The sequence below is a fragment of the Athene noctua genome, chromosome 15 (genome assembly GCF_965140245.1).
Source record: "Athene noctua chromosome 15, bAthNoc1.hap1.1, whole genome shotgun sequence".
Classification (NCBI taxonomy): Eukaryota; Metazoa; Chordata; class Aves; order Strigiformes; family Strigidae; genus Athene; species Athene noctua.
In genome coordinates, this window is record NC_134051.1 from 15,421,907 (window position 1) to 15,448,129 (window position 26,223).

Sequence of the window (26,223 nt, forward strand, 5' to 3'; positions counted from 1 at the left end):
TGCTTTTATGGTGTTTACACATGACTCAAGACTTCCTTGAAACTGTGGGTTTGTGGGCACAGGGACAAGAGGAGGAGGTTTATGAAATATGTCAATTTTGACCGTTTAATAAAGATGACTGAATTTCAGAGTAATTAAATATCTGTTTTAATGTATCCTAAATTACATCCCCTTTCATACTAATATAACGTATCTGATTAACTCTGGTATGCAGAAATCTGTTGCTTTCACATCTTGTGTAAATCTCATCTCATGAATGCTTTAGATGAGCCAGTCATTTCTGACATGCTTCTTAAAGGTCTTGATACAGCATTTGGAAGAATGTCAATTTATAATTAATACTTAAATGTTGAAAATCACTAAGCCTTAACTTGCAGCAGAATGAAGCATGTGGAAAAAAGTAATACACAGTAGAATGAAGCAAAATACTAAATTTAGATCAGCCCTCAAATTTGAAGGCCTAGTCATGAATATGAATTATTACTTAATTTCTTTGACTTTGCATAGATACATAATCGGGGTCTTTTGAATACCGGAGCTCTTAGTTGATCATGAGTCCAGACTTCGTTAATTCTTGAATATGCAGAGGTAGAAATCTTCACTATTCCCTTTATTGAAATAGGTGAAGGTCAAAACTCTAAACCCAAACCACATCCAAGCCCCACCCCAGGCCAAAAATTTAAAAAAAACCCAAACCAAATCTAATCATGAGTCAAATAAGGTATGAGCTGAAAAATACACAAAATATGATCTAGTGAAAACAAATTGTGTTTCCTCGTAAGAATGTATAGAAATGTCAAGGTGTCACATTTCAATTTCTACTTCTTTGGGTAAAATTTATATTGAATTTGAGAAGAAGCTCTGACTTGGAATGTTGAGTTCTACTGCCTCAAATTGTACATAGCAAAAATATAAAACCACTGTTAAGTGAGGTTCCTAATATATTTTTGTCTGGATGGGTATGGGGCTGAGATGCATGCTCAGGTGTGTCTTGCTTTATCGGTTACTGCAGAGCAGCTTGACTGTGGAACCTGTAAAATTTGGAAACCTTTTACCATGTGCTTGCTTTATGGGTACCTCTCCATGTAAGTAACCGTATCCAAATGAGAGGGGGGAGTTAGCTAGGGAGTAAAATCCTTGGGCAATGCAAATTAATTCCCTTTGCTTTATTACTTGTCTTGCAAATAAAAATAGAGAAACTGCCCATTAGTCAGTGGCAGTTTACTACATGTGTCCCTAGCATCTCAAGGAAGTAACAATTCAACTGGAGCATGGTCCTTGATGTGAATCTTGCACCACCTGCAATGCTCAGCACCATCATTCATTGAAGGGCATTATCCATCTTTTACTTCAAAACATTCTTTCAACCATGAGGATAGGATATTGAATATAGGTTGGAAATTACCTTTTCAATTAATTTAGAAAAGCTAAAGAAACCATTAAAAAGGAACTCATACAGAGCTGGAAGATAAACATTTGAAAATGCTTTATCCTAGTGCTGAATAAATGTTACTTGTTTCAGAACTGCTTTAGTGGTAAGTAAGTGTTTTCTAGTGCTGCGGAATCAGTACCTGATCAGAAATGTTTAAAGCAATCATGATTATCTGAACAGACTTCTAGCCATGACAATCATGCTATGCAGTTCTGAAAATCTGAACATTTAAATTTTCAGTATAATAGTTAAACAGTGTAGAGAGACAAGAATTTTTTTTGGTAACGGAACAGTAACTTCTTTTATTTCTTACATGAAACTGTTGGAGGTAAAATACTCTTTGCTCAAACAATTAAGTAGAAAAATCAGGCTCATGTTTTGCAACAGAGGGTATTACCATTGATCTCCAGATTTGGCCAGAATTCCTTGCTTGTTGAAGGCCATTAGTCTGTGAATCTGAGTTTATTGGTCTAACGCCATTGTCAGTGGTGTGAATGAATGTATGCTGGCTATTTTTAAAATTGGTTAGTCTTAAGGGGTTTAGCTGCATGTCATTTAATTTTGCATGGAATTGGGCTGAGAGCCCAAATGATGACAATAACAACTTCGGTTATGACACATTTGTCTGAGGGCAGCCTGTGATGCAAAATGCTAGAGTTGGGAAGCAAACATAAAAATTGTGGTCTGCAGTTTGTTTAATATATTTATTGGTATATTAACTTCATAGATATGTGCTAGAAAATAAGTTTCAATTTAGGAAAATTAATAAAATACATAAAACAAAGTGCATAGACCAATAGGAGAACAGAGTAGGCAAGGGTGGGATTACAGGGAGACTCACATGAATCATTAGTGAAGACTAAATTCTTTGTGGCTGTATTGGTTGTGAAGAATGTGGATTTTTATTATTTCTTCCCCAGGTCCTCCTTTTCTTTTCTTTTTGAATGACAGTTAACTGTATTTTTCAGTATTTTTTCACATTTTCCATAATTTGGTTTCTGACTTTGATACTTTTTTTTCCGCTTCTGCATAGAGGTAAATTAGCTTCCTCCAAAGCTCTGAAATTTGAAGCCTATCCCTTTGACTTTATGTAAACTGAGACTTTGAGTTGGGGGGGTGTATTCCAGGTTAGTATCAGTTTGCTGTTTTCTTTTCTGGTCCAGCTTCTGGTTCTGACTGGAAATTCAGCAGTATTTTTTTGTTAGAGCTGGTACTCCCTATGGAAACATTTATTTACTGGAGGAGCACCCTGTTGAGAAATTTCTGTGTTTTCTCTGTTACGAAGTGAGAGGGGTAGGTAGATACTGAGAATACCTAGGAGGGGAAAATAAACCAGAAGGGAAATGAAATTATGATTAGCTCATAATGAAAACAAATAGACCAAAGTGGCATTGGGGAGTTTGAAAGAGATGCATCTGAGGTAAACATAGCAAAAAGATTATGTTCAAGTGGCAGATGCGAAGAAGCTGGACTGATGGATTAGGGGGTTGCAAGTCTTGAGGGGGAGGAGCTGTTTCATCCAGATCTGCAAAGAAGGTGCATATGGTTGGAATAAAAAAATACAACAGCCATAGAAAGGGCCCTTGGCAGATAGTGCTGGCTGGTTTTCTGCATTGCGAAAGAATTTTGCCTCTTGGCTTTTGTTTTTTGGATGATGCAGCTGTGGGACGTGCATAGCTGAAACAGTCTCTTCTTTAATTGCATCTGTGTTCAGTGGCAGAAACCTCTTCCTCTCCCCTAATTGCCTGTGTTCAGTGCATTTCAGGTGCTCTTTTACTTAATAAATTTCACAAAGATGTGAGTTGGTTGGAGCTGAATAACTGATGAAATCCTAATGGCTCCTGAGAGAGCAGGTTGCGTTACCAGCTTGCTTGTGTCCACAACAGAAGGCCACAGTCACCTTTGGCAGGTCCACCAGAAATTATCCATCCTCTTACCCTGGAGGATGGCTCCTATGGGTTTTTGCTGAGAAGGAATGAATGAATTGGCCAGAGTCACTCTCCAGATTTTTGCAGCATGACATTTTTCTAACTTAGACTTAAAGAGCAGAACAAGTAATATTTAATAGAATAATTGTGCGTAGTTGAAGGATAGGTAGCAGTTTAGTAGTGATTTCAGTGCAATTACAAGAAAGTGCATCTATAAAATAAAAATACACCACCCCCCCAACAAAACCCAACATGAAATCTCTGAGAGTATGTTTAATTTTGGAGATGGTGAGTAGTTTTCAGTCAAGTGAGTGGATGGCACCTGCTGTTTGCCAGTTGTGCTGAGGCTGCAGTGGCAGAATACGCGTTGTCTTGGCAAGGGAAAAGTTTTATTGTTTAATTCTGTTTTATCCCTTTTCATCCTTATCCATAATGAACAAGATGAAAGTAGAAGAGAATAGAGGCATTTCTACTGCATTGCCAAGAAGCAGGTGTCCCTACTCTGTTATTTATAGACCACAAGAATGCGTATCATGGAAATGGGCTGTGAATGGCCAGTTACCCATCTGTTTTATCTGCTGGGTATCGTAACTGATTGTGTGGAAATTGGCTTATTTAGCTGATGAAAATTGGGGTTCTGAACAAACCATTATATGGCTGACTTTTTGTTTCTGCTGTCCTGTTAGCCCTGGAAATTAGTCATATGTGATTTAAGTTTTGAAAACAAAACCAGGCTCTTATTGTAGACCTTTTCTCATTCCTGCTGAGCAAAGAGATTTCTTCTGTCTGGCCTTGAATGCAACATTCTGGATTGTAGCTATTTAGTACAATTGGGTCTACTAGCTGATTTCACCCACTTCTTCACTATGGCTGCAGTGGTTTCTGTGTTTGCTTGTTGTCCCTTTCAGTTCCAGATGCCTAGCTGAAAGAAATGTCAATACCCAATACTTCCTCATACCCCTTCCCTCCCATTAATCTAAACTTGTGTCCCAGAACTGAGGCTGTCAGTGAGAATATGTAAGCTCTGAATTCTAGCTTGGAAATACTCTGTTTCTGAAGATCTAGGTCAGAAGCTGATTCAAATGTAATCATTTATAATAATGAAACTAGGGCAAAACAAAAAAATAAATGCAGTTTTTCAAGTATGGAGAGAGAGGAATAATCCATTACAAAATAGCCAGCACCTCATGAGTTGAGAGAACAAATTACTGCTATTTACCAAATGAAGCTGTACAGACACACTCAAGCAGTTTTCTTTAGTAACCAGCTCGTTCCTTATTGCTTAGTCTTGCCCTTTCAGTATGGGCTCTAGAATGGTGACATCTACAAATATTGCTGTAGCTTTCAAAGAGCAGAAAAGAACTTGGCAAAGAGAAACTGTCTGGCCTCCTTTAATGCACACTATAAACAGTGAAAATCTGCTCATCAGTAGATTAATTTCTTGTGATTATGCACTAAAACAGTTAAATATTTTTTAATGTGTTGCTAGTATCCATGATAATGTTATAAATAAACCAATCCTGTTCCCTCTCTGTAATGAGATTATTACATCTTGGAGTTGCTAATATTACTGGCTCTGTACTTAAAGTATAGCTATTCTGGGTAAAATAAAATGTTGACGAATTTCTTTTTGTTTTGCATAGTTGCTTAAAAATTTGAACTTGCAACAATGATGATGCTTCTGTTTCTCTGAGGTTATAACGTAGAGCTTGTCTTTTATTGAAATTTCATACAAATGATACATTCCCTCCACAGGACAGAGGCTCTGTCATATTAATTTGAACTGAATTTGTTGGGGAATATTTTTATAATTTAAAGTCTAAGTTCCTTCTACAACTAATACATTTCTATGTGGAATTTTGTGGAATTTTGTTTATTTATCATCTCTGATATCAGAGGCAGTGTTCATAGAGCTTATTATGGGTTAACATTCCAAAAAATGCATTGATGGAGAAAGATATTTAATACTCAGTACATACAAAAGTTGCCCTCCCATGGAGTAAGGCTGAGGTAGATACTACTAGATACTTCTATCTAGTGGTTAACAGCAATTACTCCTCTCTGATCCCTTCAAAATACTTCATGAAGAGGGCAGAAGAGCCTTCACTGGGGTCCTACGGGACTGGCAGTTCTTTTGAGGAACCAGGACAGATAAAGGGGCACACAAAGTGAAAAGTTAATAATGTGTTCTATTTCCTGGGCCATATTTTTCTGGCCACTTAGTTATTCAGTAGAAAATACAGATTTGGGCCAGCCAAAGGTATCAGATTGCTGTGTAATGCTGTTGAATTTGTTCAGTTGCAGAAATAATTTTGTCCTGATGTTTCTGAAACAATGCTATTTTGCTTAGATATCAATTTAAAAGGTTAATATCCCAGCATTTCTTCAAAGTAAAGTTTTGATTTAAAATGAATAAAATTGTTTTCCTGTCTTGGATTAACCAATGACTGAAAATATGCTTCATTTGCACAACAATATTTGTGATGCTTCTGTTGGGGGAAGTGACAAACAAAAGCTTCAAAGTAAATCAGCTTTAATGTGTTTAAAAAAAAATGTGAGACATTCCTTGATGGGAAACAGAACACTTCTATATTATTATGTAATGTTCAGTAAAGATAAAGAAGCTGAGGAAGAAAGACTCAATGACTCATCACCAAGAAAGCTGATAGGAAAACATTTGCCCCTTTTCTCTATCACAAGAGTGTGGATAACCATATTAAGAGATTGTGAGATGCTGAAATACAAGTGGGGGAAACATCTCTGGTTAGAGAAAATCCCACACATTACATTTTCTCTATCATCCTGACTTTTACGCAGAGATCACTTAGCTTCTTTCAGTCATAAATTTTTAAAGTTTTTGCAAAGACAACATAGTTTTGGTTCAGAATGATTACACATACAGAAATGCTAGTATGCTGGGAAGAGAAGGATGTGATGTGAAAGACTTAAGATCTATAGGCAGGTTGGTTCCTGGCTGGGCTGCAGCATCTCTTTCCCTTCGGCTTAGTGCCTTTTCACTTATTTAAAGTGATGGGAATAGTTGGGACTGAGATACAAACTCAGACCCATGGAAGTGAATCCATGGTCCCAGTGCTGAAGCAGTGGGAAGAACGTTGGGGTAAAAGTGGTTGGTAAAACCATTCTTCTGTCTGTCCTGGTATACAAAGCCGAGTTGGTTCTTCACAAGTGCCAGTACTATAGCTTCACAAGAAGTGATACCTGTGAAACCTGTGCTTCAGTGAGACCCAGCTTGCTTTGGCTATACCTTAGGTTCCCTTTCAAGTCCTCCTCAAAACCATATAAAGGAAAAAACACCTGAATGTAAAACTTATATAGTGGAATGAAAGTGCAAACTCAGTTATGAGTTGGGAACGGCAGCCAAAACCTGAGTAATTTGATCTGAGCTCTTCGTGTGTGTAGAGGAGGGCAGAGGGATACAAAGAGAGTGGCATATACTTCCCGTCCTTTGTTTTCCCTCCCCATACATTTCCAGGCGGGCTATGGCAGTGATGTAGCTGTAAACTTTTAAAGGGAAAGAAGCTATGATTCCACTTATAAACTTGGCAGGCTCTTAAATAGATGACCAGCATTGGAGTATATGCTCACAGCCTTCACAAACTGATTAGAAGAGCATCAGGAGAAATAAAGCAATTCCAGTGCTGCATCTGACAAAGCAAAAAACCTCAAATCTCCAGGCAGTGAAACTGAAATGTTGGTCTCTATTCAGAAAGGTTTTGAGAAGTACTTTTTACCAGGGTCAGGGAAGAAGGGAAGGATCATCTGTAATTGTTTTGCTTGTGTGTATACTCCAGAGTAACTGAAGGCAGTTCATGTGCACACATGCTGTGACTGCATGTTTGTTATCTTCTATAAATGTTCCCATGCCACAAGCAGACTAGTCTGGTGAAGACCTAAACAAGAGGTTTTCTTCAATGCTAGCTATGCTCTGGCTAATTTATGTTTGTTTTTCCTATTTGTTGTGACCATCTCTGAAGAATTAAATGTGCTATTCTTAGCTCTGTTTCTTTGCCTGCTTGTTTCACCTCTGATGCAATGCAGTGCTGGAACTGCAATGCATTGTCAGTTTACATCACATTACACCAGTAACAATTTTTAAATCAGCACGAGGTTACATGATTTGTTTTCCTTTCCTGTGGTTAGACGCCTACTAAGTAATCAGGACTGCATGCTAATGACTCAAGAGTAGTTACAGATCATACCTTGACAAAGTAATTTGGTGTGGACAGTATGTGGATAGCTTCTCAAACAGTTTTTGTGTAAACAATATAAATATAGCTGTGCACTGGAAATCTTCAACCCAGTTCTGAATGTAGTTTCCATGCAGAAACAAACCAAAATAACTTACTTATGCTGAACATTAACTTTGGGCTGTTTCATACAGGGTAGACTTCATTTTGTAAAACAAGGCAGTTGACTAGAATCAACTGCTTTACTTGCTGTTCTGTCCCACTGATACTCTGCCACTATTAGTACAGTTGGAGGGAATTCTTCTACATAGTGACTAGAATTTTGCTCTGAGAGCAAATATGCCCCCATCATATGTTTGGTATCATTCTGGACTTGACTTTTTGGATAGTTAGACAGAACCACAGAGAAATTTTTCCTTAGCTTGTGCAACAGGAATTACAATGAAGTGTCCAACCAGGAAGCTCTTTGGAATAGAGTCTTCTAGATCCAACTGAGAAAACTGCAGTACAGTTGCAGGGCTGGATTTTAAACCTAGTCTGAGAAATTTTAAGCATTTGGTTTGATCACAATTCAGGCTTTCAATACATTATTTCACTGCTGCCTGTAAAAGTGTAAGAAACTTGACTGGCATTCACACCACATGCGAACAGAGGAGTTCTCACTGGGTTGAATTAGTACCAATGACTCTACAAGCAGTTTGTACAGTACACAGTTTTAACAAGCTTAGTCACTCTTCTGCTGCAGTTGGAAGGCATGGTAACTGCTGAAATAGCTGTTTTCATGTTCTAAGTTTACCTTTCCTATAGAAAAACATGCAGCATTCAGTTGCTTTGTGCTTATGCAAGACTGTTGTACTCTGGTGACATGCAACATTTGTTAGGTAATTGCCATTCTGGACAATGTATGGAGTTGCTTTTTGTCCCCTTGAGTAGTTCTTATGTCCTTTGACTTTTAGACCGTCTTTCCATCCATTTTAGGGAGTGTATTATATCATGCTGTTCCTTTTCTCAGAGGGAGGTCGAACAGTGGGATGCTGTTCAGCTTGATAAGAGTAGTCATAGTGGAATTTTGGGATTTAGCCAGAGCTTTAACTATTCAGAAGCCCTTGTGAATGAAGTAAATTATTTTGAGCATATGACACTTCAAGAGATGCATTTTTATACAGTGACATACTTGATACTAAAAATAGATATGATTTCATGTACTTAGATTAACAATTGCATGCTCCAAAGGCGATACATACAATCTGTTTCTGCATGTGCTTCTTGAAGATGAGATGTGGTGGGCTCTCGGTGTTCTCTGCAGACATTAGAACACATCTTTGTGTGACACTAGTCAGTGTGTTTGTTTAGCTGCAGCAGGGCATGGTTTGTTGAGGTATTGCTATAGGTTGAATCTTCATCTTGGGATAAGTGAACAACTGTCAGGTAGGACTTTATTTTAAATGGCAAATCAGGTTATTATGGCCCATAGCTGCCTTCTACAGGAACACACAAAAAATAATTTGAATATAAGAAATATAGGGGAAACAATTTATTTCTGCAGCAATCCCACTTGCAGTTTCTCAGTAAAATATCAACTGGGTTTATAGAGGATTAATCACTCGCCCTTTAGAGAAGAATTTATTGATTACCTTTTAAATATTTCTTTTAGAAACTGAGTGCTTCATACTATAATGTTTATAACTTCAGTTAGAATTTTAACTTAATGCTCCCTCCTATCATAAGGTAGTGTCTTTTATGGATCTATATATTAAATCAAAGGTTCTGGATCTGTGCTAATTTCCCAGATCAAGTGTGTGTTTATATTATTCTTCATACTTAAAAAATTAACTTACTTGGAAACCAGTCTGAATGAGAAAATACTATTCGCTTATCTCTAGAAATTGAGCCTTATTCGTGCCCATGCTCTTCTCTTTCAGCAGTCTAAGTGCCTTAATTGATCATCTTGAGATGAGGTTTAACTCAGCAGTTAATTGAACTTCAGGGAGCAAAATACACTTTGTTTACAAAAATGCTGTTGTACTTGTGAAGGCATTCGACCTGCCACTGCTCCACTGCATTGAGTTAACAATTCACAGACAAAACATATGATTAAATCAAGGTAAAAAGCAGATGATCTCAAAGCTTATAAGAAGGAAGAAATATAAAAACTTCATGTGTGTTGAAAGTACCAAACCTTCATGGACCTATTATGATCGGTTGGAGAAAAATAAAATTATTCAGCAATCTTGCCTGATGTGATATATTTAGAATATATACGTTATACTGTGTGCATGAAAAGATGTATTTTGAAATAGTAAATGTGTAGCAGTTTTGTATATGTGTGTCCTGGTGCTTAGTTGCTGGCTGGGGTTAAACGACAACAATGGATTATTTAGGTGATCTGTTAAGGAATCAAAAGCCTCTGTCATTAAGAGGATAGCTGAGTGGTGCTTTTCTTGAGAATATGCCCCACTAAGATTCTTCCAGGACATCTCTTATGTATCAAGATTGTACTCGAAGGGGGGGGGGGGGAGCTATCTTGACTACTTTCTTATTCAGTTGTACTGTAATTATTGGTGTTGTGTATTGTCAGATACATTGCTCTGTTTTATAATTTTCAAACTGACCCCAGAGATGTCAAAGGAGATGTAATAGAAGGCAAATCTATCTCTTACCTTGCTGTGGGAAGGTGTCTCATTGCACAAAGATAGTCAGATGGTCTTCAGGTGTTCACTGCTTCTCTTAACTAATGTACTTGCTAATAAGGTGTGTGGAGAAGTTAGTGGAAAGTTGTAATTTTTTTAATCTGAGGCTAAATTTGGTTATCCTTCTGCAGATACACAGATGACAACATTCACTTTGTTATAGAGTAGTTAAGATATAAGAGCTAATAATCCTCTGAAGAACAAGAAACCAGAAAGCAAGTTCAGGCTTGAGGCACCACTTCAGTGTGGCAAGAAGTGGCAGTGGTTTGAAGTTACAGTGCAAGGTGTTAGTGGGGACGTTTATAATGTTTCTGTATTGGTTTGGCATAATCTAAATACATTGAAATTGAGTGAGGTAGCTGATGGTGGGGGGAAAGGTGGAAGTGTATCACTTGGAATAGTAGTAGGTAAAAACCAGGATGCTTGGTTTAAATTAGAAAGCATACTGAAACAATCTCCTCCCTATTACCTTTGAATTTGTTTTTGTCACTGATATAAAAAAACCTTTTATTCTGGAAAGTCTTTCTCTCCATCTTCCTGTACTCTTTTCAATAACGCTGCTCTCATAAGTACTGTCTTTAACTTTCTGAGTGCCTGTGTAATTGATGGTGGTGACGTTTTAATGACATAAATCTAGAGGAACTGGCTATGCCAAACATCAAAGCTCTCAGGATTGTCAGCATGAGGGAATTATGTTAACTGTGAGCGTGTTTCAAATGCCGTAATGTTAGCAAGGGCAAAGTAACTTGAGTAATTGAAACTGATGTTCTAGATGAGCTAAAATGAACATCTGTAAATCTGCCCTTATGCATGTGTACATGCTGATGGCTAGTGAAGCTGATAAAGGTTTGAAGACACCAAACAAACCCTTGTAAATGGGGGAAGACATTTTCAAAATAATGAAGCAATAAAATCAATTGCTTAAACCCCACTCCATGCCTCCTATTTAGAAACTGAGCCAGCTCCTGCTTCGGAGCGTTATGATGTCCCTGTCCCACCCCCCCAATGGAGTTACTGTGGAAAAATTCCCCCCCATCAACTTTATAATTCACTTCTGGAAAAAAATGGCCCATCTAGGAATTAGTGTTATTAAAAAGACAATTTTGTTGAACTGGGGTGAAAATAGCTGGGAAATCTGCGAAGGCTAAACATGGAGTCTGTTTTTCATTTTGCTTTTGAACCTTGAAGTGTTTGTCTAGGATGAACAACTCTCTTACACCAGCATTCAAGGATGAATGTTGATAACCAACAAAGAAGAAAAGTCAATTGTTAAAAAATATGATGTTTAAAGTTTTTCAGAATTGTGTCGAGGAGAACTTGAAACCATGAAATAAATTTGTGATGGGCTATGACAATAGTGAGATCAGTGAGGTCAAACAGTTATTACTTTAATACTTGCATAGGAGTGAACATAAATCCAGTGTGTTTTGAAATTTCTTAAATAATACAGCTCTTTTATAGTCAGTATCTTTAACTTGGGATTACCACAGAAGCACATGCTGTTTTTCCTGCACATACTGTGGATTTTGATATGGGAGTCAATCAACTATGTAAAGATAATCGCCATACAGGGTAAATACAGATGGAGCGGCTCGTGAACCCTTGCCCAGTGTTCTGTACCTTGGAAGAGAGCATTGTTCCCCACTTAGCAAGAAGGTCTAAGAAGTCTTATCTCTTTGGTTATCATCTTCTAACATTTTAGCTTTCTGGCTAAAATCAAGAAAGCAAGAAATCTGTCTGATTTTTGCAGATGAAAGATAAGATCTGGCAAGCTTAAACTAGAAAAATATTCTTGTTCCTACATATATCACAGTTATTTTGGAATCTGTGTTATAGAAAGGACTGGTAGGAACAGAAATAGTTGTGTGAGAATAGATAGCATACAACTGTCTGCCAAGCAAGATTCCAGTTAATTGGCTTCTAAAAACTAAGCAATTGTATATTAATTCCAGAATGTGGGTCTGGGACCAATTTCTTCAATAGCTTAGTAAACTACCTTCAGATGTTTATATTTGTCTAGATGATTTTGCATATGTAATTGTTGCCTAAAAGAACCTCTAACCCTGCATGTGTTCTAATATCACTGAATGTGTGCACAGTATATAGAAGGTCAGGTAAAACAAAACTGAGGATATTTATAGTTCAGAATATACACTTGAGCATATAGTTGAGTCTATCTTACGAGTTTGAAAAGAAGTTTAATACTTGTGTTGATATATCAGTGCTATTGTTTAGCAGTATTTCAAAGAGTAGTTGAACTCAATTTAGTGAATGACAGTAATGTAAGCATAGATTTCATTCATATCCATATAAGTTGCTATAATGAGGTGATGATCATGAAGTCATTCCAGTAAATCATAGAAGACTCCTTATTTGGAAAAAAAATGCTTTTGTTTTGCTTTCAGCTTCTGTATTTCTTAATGGCTATAATAGTAAAGTTTATCAGAGAGGATGCACCTATGTGTATTTTAAATATAAAACACATTTGGGTGTCTGTGTTCAAATACGAAAACAGCACAAATCTTTGTGCAAGTGATTTACATCATTGGATATGAACAGAACTGTCTTGGACACTGAACCAGCTTGGAAAGATCAGATCATAGCAATATTGCAAGCGAAGTCTGCAGTCAGCAATATCCTCCCTGGTGTAACTGAGGCTCCCAAGTGTAGGACTCGCATAAATCTCAACCTCTGAACCTGACTTCCTTTTCAAAGCAACTTAGAACCGTATTGTGTGACACCTGGAGAACTAGGAGCATCCCATGTCCAGTCAAGTGTTTAAAGCAATAGTGTGACCTTTGAGGTTTAGAGGTAATGATGTATAAAAGCTAAAAATGAGCCTGTACAGTCCTTGACCTCTCTTTGCAGGATTCATACACGAATGAATTATTTTTTATCCCCTTAGGGCAGGAGAGGAGGAAAGAACAGGATTGTCAACAGTAACTTTTCTGGGAAAAGGCCTATTTAAACCTGTAACTGTTGACAGTACAGAAACCACCACAAGCAAAACCTGTGTCTTCTTGTAAGGGTTAAATTCCGTACAAGTTACCTTGCAGGTAGGCAAGAGAGCAGACAATTCCTGTATTTCTAGCAACCTGAAAAAATTCCTTGAATCCTTCCTTCTGCCATCCAACTTGATCTCCCCTGCCATAAGAAGCAGAAGCCAGTTCTTTCAGGCTTAAGAGCTACTGTCAGTCAGACAAAAGTTAGAGGAAGGTGAAGTAGCATTTGCATTTCTTGGAGGGAGATTCCAGAACTACAGTAATACTTGTTTTGGATATCAGTTCCTAGAAATGTGATCATCTAAGTAAGCTAAGCCTGCATTTTAGGTAGGAGACAAATATGTTTTAATATGTTAGTTTATTTAAAGCCCCTTTGTCTTGTTTGTTGTTCCCACCAGTGAGATTAAGCCATGCAAGGTTTGAAAATGCAATAGAATGAAACTAATTAGATCTACTAATAATCACAACTGGTATAGAGAGAACTGCAGCCTAGGATTCCCTTTGGGCAGGAAAAAGCAAGAGGCTTTGTTTCTATAGGAAGCAAGGAATGGGGTTACTCTAGACTGGAGCAAGAGCAGACTAAATGCAGAACCTAGAAGAGTGGTGACAGTTGCACTTTAAAGGAAACTAACACTCAAGTGGCTTAATAGCATTCCTGTATATGAACAAAAGCCATGTAACATGTATGGCAGAAATAGGTGACAGAAGGCTCTGACTCATCGTGTGGAACTGTAATTTAAGTTCAAGGGAGATTTTTCTATCTTGGATCTATTCCTACTGGCTCAGATGTCTCATAAGCCTCTAGCATCTAGTTTTAATAGAGCTAGTGCCTACAACTGAGAACTGGGTTGGATGCAAGGAGCAAAATACTACTCATCTTAAAAATACCTTCCAGCTAGAGCTGAGGTAACTTTATGTTGATAAGAAGCTTCCATTGACCTTTACTAAATTTGATTTTCTGGATTTAGAAAAGTCTCAATTCCCTAAGTAAAAATTTGCTTAGTGAAGCCCTGAGAAGCAGATGCAGTGTAGGCATCTTGGTGCTTCCCACTCAGTACAGTTTTCTTTTAGCAAACAAGTGCCACCAGTGAACAATGTGTGAGAGGTCACTGCTGTCTTATCAGTCATAAGTAGTAATTTTCCTTGTGTTCAATCAAACTTTAAGTGAAATAGCATCAGAATATTGCGTGAAAGTTTGTTTTATGGTAATACTAATATCGGTAAGACCAGTAGCTCACCTATCTTCAAGATTCATAAGGTATTTTTCTGATTAATATTTTCAAACCTACCAAGTCTGTTTAGCCCTTTGAATACCTAATACCTGTGTACTTACACAAGGGGCTAGGCTTTAGAAGTATGTATTGTTTCCTCAAAAGAGCAGCATGATAGTAAACTCTGACTTAAAACAAATTTTTGATAAAACTTTTGAAAAGATTTGTCAGCTATATACATAGGAGCTTTTTTAGGTATGTAAAATCTCTATAACCGTAGTCCATCTCAAATGTGGAGACCCAGAGCATATTCCCTGTGAGGCAAGAGTAAAACTACTCCTGTCATTATACACTTCAAGAATCTGAGCATCCATTAGATGGACTAATGTTAAGCCAGTAACAGCTTGGCTAGCAGGCCCATCTCACTCTCCAGAAATAGGTACAGAACAGCTGGTTTTACATGGTTCAGGGATAAGTGAAAAGATGACTTAAAATAGTATTCTAAAAAATTCTGATTCATAAAGGCTTGTCACTTTTACTGAGTTCAGTGAGGGTTAGGAGATCATATTTTGGCCTAAATAAATAATGGCATTTTTTTTACTGTTTCTCTACTGTTCTAGTTATTAATGAACAAGCTGTACTGACTATGTAGTGATCAAGTGTTTTCTTGGGTATTCCTAGAAGTTTTTATTAGAAATATACTGATATTTCACAATTTCTGATTGGGGGAGAGCAGGGAGGGCAGGAGAAAAGCAGTCTTAAACTAGGTGTTTACACCTGATTCAATTCCCTGAAGTCCAGATCTTGTGCAGACAGTTGAATGTGTAGTGGGATTGTTACTGACACAGACTTCACAGGGCTGCATTGCTGTGACAAAGATTTCTTTAATAGAGCAGCTTTAATTAAAAAGTACAGAGTTCATGATGAAATTCTGGCTTGACCCTCAGAGTTAATTTGACTAATTGGGTGATTACCCAGAGATAGAGAATTTCTCTTGGGAACTGCATAGCAGCATTTGGAAATAAAGGTAAAGATTAATTTGATATGGGAAATTGATTATCAAGAGGCAAAGACACAGTCCTGGTGAATCTCGAATAAGTCTGATAATCAGAGGTGAGGTGGGAAGGAGGAACTCTGGCTGAACTGCCCCTGGGTGTTCCTTCCCTGCTGAGGGTTGTTTGCAAGAAGCTGAAGTGCTGTAACAGCCTCAAGCTCCAGTCAGTGATGTTGCCTCCTTTTTTTTTGTGGCAGCCAGCTCATGTCCTTTGCAAAACTGAGAGTAGCTTAAGGCCATCATTTCATGCATGACTTGGTAAATTGTGCAAGAAAGGACACTGCCAAATGAGGAGCTAAGCCAGTTTTCAGTAAGGGGGCCATCTGTGACCAAATGTTTTAGTTTGAAAACAATTGAGTTATTTCCCAATTTTACTTTGAGTTCATTTAGCACGTATGTAACTTTGCTGCCCCCCAAGAGTAAATTTATGTTACTGTATCCTTGTTTGCTATGCGTTAAGTTTTCATCGAGTCAAGTGGTTTCATTCAGACTTGATGCTGTGTGGTACTGAAAAATGACTTTGCATCAATGTTCCTTTTAATTCTTGCTGGAGAGTTTTCTCAGGGCAGCTGAAATAAGATGCTTGTAAACATATTGTTACTGGTCACGGCAATATTCCCTATGCGTAAGAGGAGTTTATTGCTGGAACGAGAAACATTTTTAAATTTGAAATGAATTCTAAGTAAGCCTTTCTCCCTTAACCTAGCCAGTTACCTGTAATCTCTTGTTACCATTTTGTATCACAAAACATAGGAAGTATCATATAATGGTGTTTCCATGTAATTAGGGTTACTGAGTAGATCTGCAATTTGTTTTAGAGATCTCTTCAATCATGGCTTAAATTTTGCAACAAAGACTACCTCTATTGAAAACAGAGCGGCAATAATTTGATATCTAATGTGTTGGAGTATTTTTCTTGGCTAACGTTGGTGTCATTGCATAAGAACAAATTCTTTCTAAAAAGGGTGATTGTACTTACTTTATTTAACACTGCTCTTTCTAAGGGCAAGAGAAAATGATGGAGTTTTCCTGAATTTGGGGGTGAAATCTGACTTTGACCTTAGCTGTCTGTGGTGTCGGAGGTAAGCATTTTACAGCTGGTAAAGTAAAGCAAATGGAGAGAAAGTAATAGACGCAGTGTCACTAATGAGTCGGCAGCAGAGACAGAAATCTGCCTTGTGCCAGACCATTAGACCCCACTGCCTCTCCTGCCTCCTTTGGAAGCATTGCTTGTACCTGATAATTTGGCTGCTTGTTTCTGTTGACAAGTGTACTCTGCAACAGGTAATTTTTCAGAAAAGGGGAACCACCTTGTGATTTAGTGTTGCTTTGGGAGGGACTGAGTAAGAAGAAAGTTTCTGACCTTTAAATACGGGTTTATGTAGCAGGCAGGAGGTAGGGAAACCCCAGATGGAAAATATCCTCAGAAGTGCAGGATTCCAAACTTCTTGAAGTTATGTTGTAGCTTCTTTTAGATAAGTATGCAGCTGTTTGTATGGAGAAGGAAATCACTTATGTATCAATCCATCTGCCTTTCAGAATAAATGTTCTCCATGAAAATACTAAATTTGTAACTTAATCTCCCAAGTGCAGGGATGTGAGTGTTTGTTACACTGCTTTTGAAATAAGTGTTCCCTTTTTACACACAAATTATGAGGGTAAATTAGACACTTAAATGCAAATTTTGTTTTCTTGTTTCTGCTGAGTGAAGTTGATTTCTTACCATGTTTGCAGCTCTTCCCTTTAATCTTAAATTAAACTGTGCAAATATACCTAGGAAAGGGCTACGGATGTCTACTAAAATAGCAGTCTAATTTTGCAGCATTTACTCAACTCTGTAGGCAGTAATCTGCTTGAATTCAGTGAGGCTTTTGGGAAGACTGCATATGTACTGCCAAGATTGGTCCCAATGTGTTTGGGCAAACTTATGTTTTATTCTAATTCTAATTTGTAAATTAATTTGGACTAAATTTTAATGTGATATTTCACAAACTTTTATAATTGAGGAAAAATATTTGAACTAATGTTAAATTTGTCTAAAATATGTCTACATTTAGATTAATGAAAATCATATAGCTCTGAAGTTGGAAAACTTGGCTATTTCTTGTATTGGTCTTTCAAACTATTAAATTCAGTCAATGTTTTGTACACAGCATACTGCATACCAAGTATTTTCCAAAGACACCATGTAATTTTTAATATTTTAAATATATGGTAATGTTAACCACATTTTTTTTTGCTATTGTGAATTTCACTTGCATTTGAGGATGTTGAATACTTGGTTTTGTGGATTTTCATCAAAATCTACTGAATGATAACACTGAAATAACCCTTACGCAAGGATGGAGATGCAACCTTACCTCCAGTTGACAGCAAACATCGCCGTAATATTTGCAGGGGGAAAGTGTGCATCAAAGGTGAAATGCAAAGATGCATTAAACCATCAAACATCTTTTTAAAAAATGGCACAGTTGTAGCTGCTTAGTTGCTTTGCTTAGAAAGACTAATGCAATGTCGAAGGAAGTAATCTCCAAGTTAGGAGATAAGATCTTTCAAAGGAGAAAAAAACCCCAAACATGGACCTGTTGGGGAATTTTATGGAGAGACTGTTGAGAGCAGTAAAACTGATAGGTTATTAAATGTCTTTGGGAGCCAGTTCTCAGTATTCTGTGTCTTAACGTGGTGAAAAGCAAATTTCAGTGAGTGGACGCTTGGCATTATCCTGTTGGAGCCCAAAGGTTTCCTCTGGCCTTGTTGAGTGGGTCTGTCAAAGCATGTGACTTGGCCTTCCTCGGAAGGGTTCGGTGTGGAAATAGGTCTGGTTCTACAGGCCGGAGCACGGCCGGGGGTGTCACCTCTGTGGTGGTTAGTTACCCTGTGGCAGCTGGAGCAGGGCTGCGGGAAGGGGGAGGCAGGGGGGGCGGTGGGGGGGTGCGGTGGGGCAGGGAGCGGCGCAGGGGGGGCTGGTGGGGAGGAAGGAGCCGCTCGGCAGCGCGGCGGGCCTGGCACAGGGGTGCAGGGGCGGCGGAATGCTCGGGTGTCGGGGGGTGTCGAAGGGGAGATGGAGCAGCGGGGATGCCCAGATGGAGCCAACTTCTACAGAGCATTTTTGTGATACTTGGCTGCGGCTTGGAGCTTTTAGGGCTGCTTTTGGTGCGGAAGCTGCTGCTCCACATTCATTCCCCTGAGCCCCACGGCAGGGCTTTCTGCTTGACAGCCCCTGCATCAAGGGAAGGAACACTCTGGGGTTTCCCGGGCTACCAGCCTTTCGCTGGGGCTGTTAACGTGGGAGGAGTGCTCAAGTTTGCCACTCTTCTGCCCCAAACCTGGCGTTTTCACTGATCCCCCAGATCTGACACCCCCTCCCCCGGCTGCCTGGGTCTGACTCATTCGCTGGTGCTTGTGGAAGCAGAACGGGAAAGGGAGGGGAGGGGGGGGGGGGGGAAGCCTTCAAAGTAGCCGCGATTCGTCTCGGTTTGACAAGGCGCCCGTGAGCTTCGCCCCTGCAAGGGCGGCGGGGCCGGGGGCGGCGGAGCGGAGGGGCGCGGAGGGGCGCGGAGCGACGCGCATCCCGCAGCGGCGCGCAGGCGGCCCCCGCCGGGTGGATCCCGCCGCACCTTCAGGAACCGGCGGTGCCAGTCCCCGCCGCTTTCAAGAAGCTGAGAGGAGCGCGGGGGCTCCGAGGCTGCCGTCCTGGGGAACTGCTGCAGCAACATTGCAATTGCCTTTTAAGCAGCGGAGGGGGGGAAAAAAAAAGGGGGGGGGGGGAGGAGGAAAAAAAAAAAAATGAAGACGCTTAAATACCTCCTGCCAAAAGTAAAGAGCAAATCTCAGTTGCAATGGCTCTGCTAAAACTTGATCATGCGGGATTTCAAGCGATAAAGGGCTGCCGGGCTTGTATTTACTGCGGTGGGAACAAGTTGCAGGATGATATCCAGGCGTTAAGGGACCTATTTTCCACTTCGTTGTTTGCAGAGGAATCTACTGAAATGACTTTGAGGATCTTTAAACTGGAACTATGTGGAGGGAGAATGCAGTAAGTATTGCCTTGCTGGCGGGCACTGATCGCCGCCCAGCAGTTGGGACTGGGCTGGGGGCACCGGCCGCCGCGCAGGGATCCGGGCTCCCTCGGGCTCCCCCCCGGCGCTCCGGGCTCCCCCCGGTTCCCCCGGCTCTCCGGGCTCCCCCCGGCTCTCCGGGCTCGGTGCTCGGCTCTTAGTTTCTGGCCAGCACCGAGGAGCGGTTGGGGAATGCCGGCTCCCTTCGCCTGGCTCTCCAGCGTCCTACGTTTGACTGGGGTTGCTTGGAAAAGTATCTTTATGCGTATTTAATGGAAATCGTGAATGAAAAATCAAAGCAATCCGAGCTTTTCGTGGAGAGATCTGCTAGAGTGTGTCTCCCTGGGTTTATGAACAATTGAGAATGAATCTGTTCCGTTACAAGATGAAAAAGAGCTTTACCCCACACCGGTTTAGCTGTTTTCCAGATTAGGCTTGTTTTGAACCTGTCAAGAAAACTCCTGCCCTCGATCATGTGAATTAGTTCGCTTCTAGCTCCAGGCTGGATGTCTCTCAAACCCGTGCGATCCTCTCGGGAGCAAACGGGCAGTTGGGAGCCCAGGATTTTCCTGACCTGGATAGGATGAGGGACGTTTCCCGGACGGCTGCGGGCTCACGGGCGCTGCTGTCGGGAAAGAGCTTGAATTTATTCCGAAGCGAAGCGGGGGCGGGGGGAACTTTTGAGTCTAGTCACTTTATTTCGGTTCACCTGCCACATGAGACCGCGATATGTATTATTGATTTATTCCCCTGTGCAGTCTGCAGCCCGACTAACGGCTTTCCATCGTCTCCTCTTCTCCCCGCCGTTGTCCCGTCCCGTCCCCCCCCCTCCCCGTGTCCAGCCCCCCTTTGCCTGTCTCCGTGTCCGCGTAGCTGCTCTCCCGGGACGCGATGTCGCTCGCAGGCTGCGGCGGGGATCACGCGTGCGGCCAGCGGCGCGGCGGCCGCCCCTGAGCCCGGGCACCGAGGGGCGCGACATGCCCGCGGCCGCGGCATGCCCTGCACCTCCACCGGCCCCTCCGGCATCACCGGCTCCACCGGCAGCACCGGCCTCTCCGGCCGCACCGGCCCCTCCGGCACCCGCCGCCGCTCCGACTCCTGAGGCGCTGGGTACGTGGGACGGCGCCCCGCGGCCGCCAGGGGGCGCCATGGCGCCGCCGCCCGCCCCGGCCCGGGGAGCCGCGGGCGCTGCCCGGTGCGGCGCAGCCGGTTCGGGGAGGGGGCGGGCCCGGGGCGGGGGGTGTGAGCGCGTAGTGTTACAGTTCCGATCCCCGGCTCCGCGGGCGGCGAGGGGGGTGTATTTCCACCGCTTCCCTGGTACCGCCGGTGCTGCCGCGGTGGGAATCTGGCCCGCGGCGCAGTGCCCGGGGAAGCACGGCGGCAGGGATTTTCGGTTAAATGGGCTCTCGAAGTGCCCATCTCCGTGTCTGCCTCGAAAGGAGGCGATGATACAGCAAGCCCTTGCCTTGGTGTATGCTTCAGCAGCAGATGATTGTGATTGATGGAGACAGGGCTGGCAGGATGAGAGGGGAGAGCTGACAAGTGCCACCCCTGATTGGACAGCCCCGCCGCTACTCTTTTCTCCGTGACGCTTTGCAACAAGCTTGGCTTTATGTGGCACAGGGAGTCCCTTGTTGCAGCTAGCAGAGAGCCAGTTATGGGGGTGGAAATCCCCCGGGGCACGAAAACAGAGAGTGATCTTGCGGAGTCAGACCTTCTCTCCCTCTTCTCCCTCCTTCAGATAGTTCAGATCACTCCTGTGGCTCATCTTTCTCCCCGTCCTACTCTGTCTATATTCAGCCCCCTACAGAGATTCAGTGAAGGCATGAAGTAAACCAATGCAGTGATGCTCATTTATGGAACACCCTCCCCTTCAACACCAGTGACAACTTTGTGTCTGAGATCAGCAGTTCTGAGATGCTCAAGTGAATGCTGCGTAAGAGGAGGGAGAAGAATTAAGATAGAATATTGTGCTTCTGAATCATTTCCAGAAATGCAGTAGACTGTGCTTGAGCAGCACCTGTCTAGGAGAGATCTTCAGAAGTAAAACAGCATGGTTCTGGGATGCTGTGAGCTGTATGGAGTGCATGGACTGGGGTTTCCAGCAGACCTCTGGCTCACTTCTCTGGTTTTGAGCTAAAGCACCTCTTCCTATTAGACTGTGACTAAATTTTAAATAGACGTTCAGGACAAAGGAAAAGATATTTCTGTGTTTCACCCGTTTTTAGAACAGCAAGGTTATAGAGAAGGATGATAATGTCTTTTTTTAATGATCTCAGTCATTTTAATTTTGTTGGCCATCCAGGAAGAATTTGAATGGGTCTTCTCTCTGAATTTGTGCTACATTTTCTGCCTTGCTTGCAGGAGACCAGTTGTAATACTGTCATTGGCAAGACAACTTTTTGAGGACATATAAGAGACTTGAAATGAAACTAAGGTGAAGAATGTGTTATAAAAAGCTGCTGAAGTTTGCATTGTGTCCAGAAGCTTTCTGTTTAAAACCTTCATTAGATGTATAGAGTGTATGTGTTTTTCTTCTCTGTTTTTCTCATACAATGTGATCGCTTTTACAGGGGATAAAGCTGGCAAAGATGAGGAAAATTGGCTGTGCGCTCCTGGTACTCCAAGCTCTTCTGGCGCCTTTGGATCTTGTTTTTGGAGCGGAGAAAAGTTATCCCATCCTGAACATTGCAGTGATTCTGGGAAGGACCAAGTCTATCACAGAGAGAGATATCAGAGCTCTCTGGACCAGAGAAATGACAGCAGACCTGACTGTTGATGTCAATGTAGTGACCCTTCTGGTGAACCAGACTGACCCTAAGAGCATCATAACACATGTTTGCGACTTGATGTCAGGCACCAAGATCCATGGAGTGGTTTTTGGAGATGATACTGACCAGGAGGCAGTAGCTCAGATTTTGGATTTTATTTCATCTCAGACTTCTATTCCAATTCTTGGAATTCATGGCGGGGCCTCCATGATAATGGCAGATAAGGTAGGAGAATCTACAAAAAGCTGTTGCTAGTGTAATGTTTTTCACTGTGTTGGTCTCTATTGTGAATAATCACTACAAACAGTTCAAAAAGGATGCTTCTAATTCTGGCTCGGTACTTAAAAAAGAAAAAGTATATGGAACAGTGTCCTCATTGATCACTCATCAAATATTCTGAAATATTTTGGGGTTCATGCCTGAAACTCAACTTTCTGTCTGTTGTAAAAGGAGTCCTAATGAAATTTAACTCTCCAGTACACTGAATGCTGGTCAGTTTAGAAATTTTACTAGCAAATATGACATATGGCTATAAAACCAACCTCAAAATAGTAGGTCCATAAAATTATTTTAGGCATAAGATGTAAAATTATAAGCCGATATTCTGTGTTCTTATAAGAAATAGCAAGCAATAGATCTGAATGTATTTGAGGACAATAGTAGTGATAGGACAATCATACTAAGATGGACTACAGGTTATAAATTAAGTAGTCTTACAAACTTGAACCAGCTCTTGTATCCACTGTATTTATTACATTAGATTTTTGCTAGCCAGATACTTCTGATTTCCTGTAGTTCATAAAAATTCACAATGGGCTTCTCTGAAGTCTGGAGAGAATGACAAATTGTTTTGTTGGAAAACATCTCTTTATATAATCTGTTGTGAGACTGGAATGACAAAAGTGACTCATGTACCCAGCTCATGTTCCTTAACATTGTAAGAATTTTTAAGAAATCCTTGCTGGCACTGCAGCATTGATCTAGTGAAGTGATTGCTGCTGTTTCTGGAACAGGTGCTTAGTACCGTGCACGACAGCTCCCTTTCATGGGCTGCTGCTTGGCCTGAAAGTCTGAGAGGAGCTCAGAGGATAGATGAAGAGGGAGTTCAAGTGTGGGAAGGAAGTCCTTTACTGGTTTTCCAGCATTTCAGTGTTAATTGTAACTTATTTCCTGGCATGTGTACCCTTTAGTGTTTCTTATTCGTTAAATACTGTTATTCCTTACAAGTGGCTTTTGAATAGTAAACTGCTCTCTGAATCCATCTAAAAATGAAGTGGTCCAGATATGTTGTTTCATAACTTGAGGGGGGGAAAAAGAAGCAGGAAAGATGCAATGATTAGTTACAATTGAGGAATCAGCTTTGAACTTTAGAAACTTTTCACCTCTGGGAAAGACTTTTTCCACTGGGATAAGAGACCTGTCTCTCTTGGTACTTTGAACAGCCTTCCTTTAAACTTATGTCATACAAGGGGAGGACAGTAAGTGCTGAATTGTAGCAAAGAATCTATAACAATGGCTTTGACATCTTGATTTATATGGAAAGATCATTACAGTCAATACTACTATCTTAAATGTAATTGCAGCGACCAAGTTACAGAGGCAGTTATTTCATGTACTTTTAAACTACTGTACAGATTTACCCATCTTTATGAAGCTGTCTTTTTTTATATATATTTAGGAATTTTATTTGATACATATTTCACTCAACTTTCTATGCCAGTATAAGAACATTTGAAGATCCCAGCCAGTGCTGACTGATGAAACACTGGCAGAAATCCTTATGGAATCGACTTCACACTCGGTAGCAGATGCAGGATGTCACTGATACAGATCTATTTTTTACTTTTATGTAGGAGCCTCTAGAAAATTAAATAGATTGTATTTTTCTTGTCTCAGTAAGTTAATACTCTTTTCATTGTATGCTAATAGTCATTATTGTATCACTGTCTTTGATTTTAGGGGTTATCACAGTTTGCTAATAAAACGTTTTTGTGCTGAAACTTGGCTTCTAAGATTTCCACTAGGGAAATCAAAATTGTTCTTTTTTGTGTTAAGACACTCTAACAAAGCTGTCTTCAGTAGCTTGAATGGGCTGAAGGAATTGTTTGTTCATGTAATTAAAATTGCCTTTATTTTGAACTTGGCTTTTGCAATGTGCAATGTCTTCCAGCTGGGTTTGGAACATCACAGTAATGAGACATGCATATGACACTCGATTAACCATTTGTTTAGGAAAGAACTCCTGGGAGTTGAAGGTGAAATTCACAGTGCTGTCATAATGGCAGAGGAGATGAAGTCTGAGGGAGAAGGTCTGCAAATGTAAAATCTGCCTTCCAAGTCAGTGACAGGATTTTAGCTGAAACACATGGATGTTGGCTAAATTGTGAAGCTGATCGGTGTTTAAAGTCTTCTGTTTTGTCTCATACATTGAGATGGCTGGATATGCAAGAAGATGCTTGGTCTCACTCCTGCTTGTGGATGTAGTTCTCTGGCACTCTAATAAGGTCATTTCATTTATGTCCTTATGTGGCTCTAACAGATATTTGCCTCCCCTGTGGCATTTTGCTGGTACTGTGTTTTAGATGACTTTTACTTCAAAGTGTGTGTGTGTAGTACCTGCTTCTTTGTAGTCCAACAAGCATGGCTGACACAAAGGTGGCAAACAGTTCGGTGAATTCTGTGCCAAGTGGTTGTTATATGATGCTTAACTGTCCTAAACATGAACTAAACTGAAGGCATGGAAATGAGAAGTTGTCTATAATGCTCTATACTGCTGAAGACTCTACTGGAATGACTCGGAGTAGATAAGCTTGCCATATTCTCTATGGCTAATAAATACTATGTCAATGTGAATCTGAAACGATGAGCCATCTGTTTAAAAAAGAAAAAGTTGTTCTGGGTTTCTAAATGAGAGATGCCCACATTTGGAGCATGCAGTGATTAATGCAGGACATAGAGCTTTTGAAGTACTGAGTCCCCGTGCGAACATCTGCTGTGAAGGGGGTGTTGTGTAGACTGCCTCCTCTGCTGGCGCAGCTGGCCGTGCTCTGCTTCAGGCTGGTGAAAGTTTTGCCTGCACCACCTCAGGAGATGAGTTTGCTTGATACAGAGTATGAAACTTGACAAGTCACGCGAAGCCAACAAAACTGGAATGTCTTCTGAACCTAGCTGATCTGCCTTCACTTGAACTGCTCCTTGGCTTTGGTCCCCAATTCTGCCGCAGACTTAAAACACATTCAGCTGTGGGATAGTCTGCTGAAACAAGCTGAGAATTGTCTGGGGCATCTGTGCCAACCTGCTGTGCATCAGCATCCCTTGGAGGATGCTGAAAACAGTCTGGCTGCTCATTCATCCTGTATCTGTTGACATTTGAGGGATCTCTAACCAAACATTACTTAGGAAATGTTTCCTGACTTAAGCATTTGGTTTTAAACTTAGTTATGTTTGTTTCACCACATGCTATCATGATAGTGGTAGTGTCTGTGATACTTTTCTAAAACAGAACAATGTGGTTAGTTCTGTTGCAAAACTAAAGGATTTGATTCCTTCTCAAGTGGGGAAAAAGCCCCTATGTATTATAAATACATTCAGGAATCCTTAGTGTCTTTGAACCATACTGCTTTTGCATATCGCAAAATTAAGTCTTTCTAATCTCTCATTAGAAATCTTTCTGAAATACATAACTTGAAGCATTTTACTGTTGTGGAAGTACTGGCAGTTATACTGCGCAGCCAAACAGCTTTGAAGGTGAAGGTAGTTTTCCAGCAGGGCTATTACAACATGATGCTTCTTGAAACAGCTCTGGAAATGTTATTCAAAAGATTTCTTTTCTGTTTCCAAAAAATAAGTACTATATGTGGTTAAATTAA

The 26,223-nt window shown here is 40.7% G+C and overlaps 1 protein-coding gene across 5 annotated transcripts in view; it reads left to right on the forward strand.

Moving 5' to 3' along the window:
- The first annotated feature begins 19,311 nt into the window (after positions 1-19,311).
- The window catches only part of GRIN2A (glutamate ionotropic receptor NMDA type subunit 2A), a 192,582-nt gene continuing 185,670 nt past the window's right edge, over positions 19,312-26,223 (forward strand). For 2 of the 5 annotated variants that reach the window (XM_074918783.1, XM_074918787.1), the window contains exons 1-3: positions 19,312-19,561; positions 20,426-20,693; positions 22,157-22,579. In XM_074918783.1, coding sequence (XP_074774884.1) covers positions 22,175-22,579 — 405 coding nt within the window. In that variant the 5' untranslated portion in view covers positions 19,312-19,561; positions 20,426-20,693; positions 22,157-22,174. Of the gene's footprint in view, positions 19,562-20,425; positions 20,694-21,905; positions 22,021-22,147; positions 22,580-26,223 lie in introns of those variants that run through there. The other 3 variants (XM_074918782.1, XM_074918785.1, XM_074918786.1) reach the window with 3 other exon arrangements.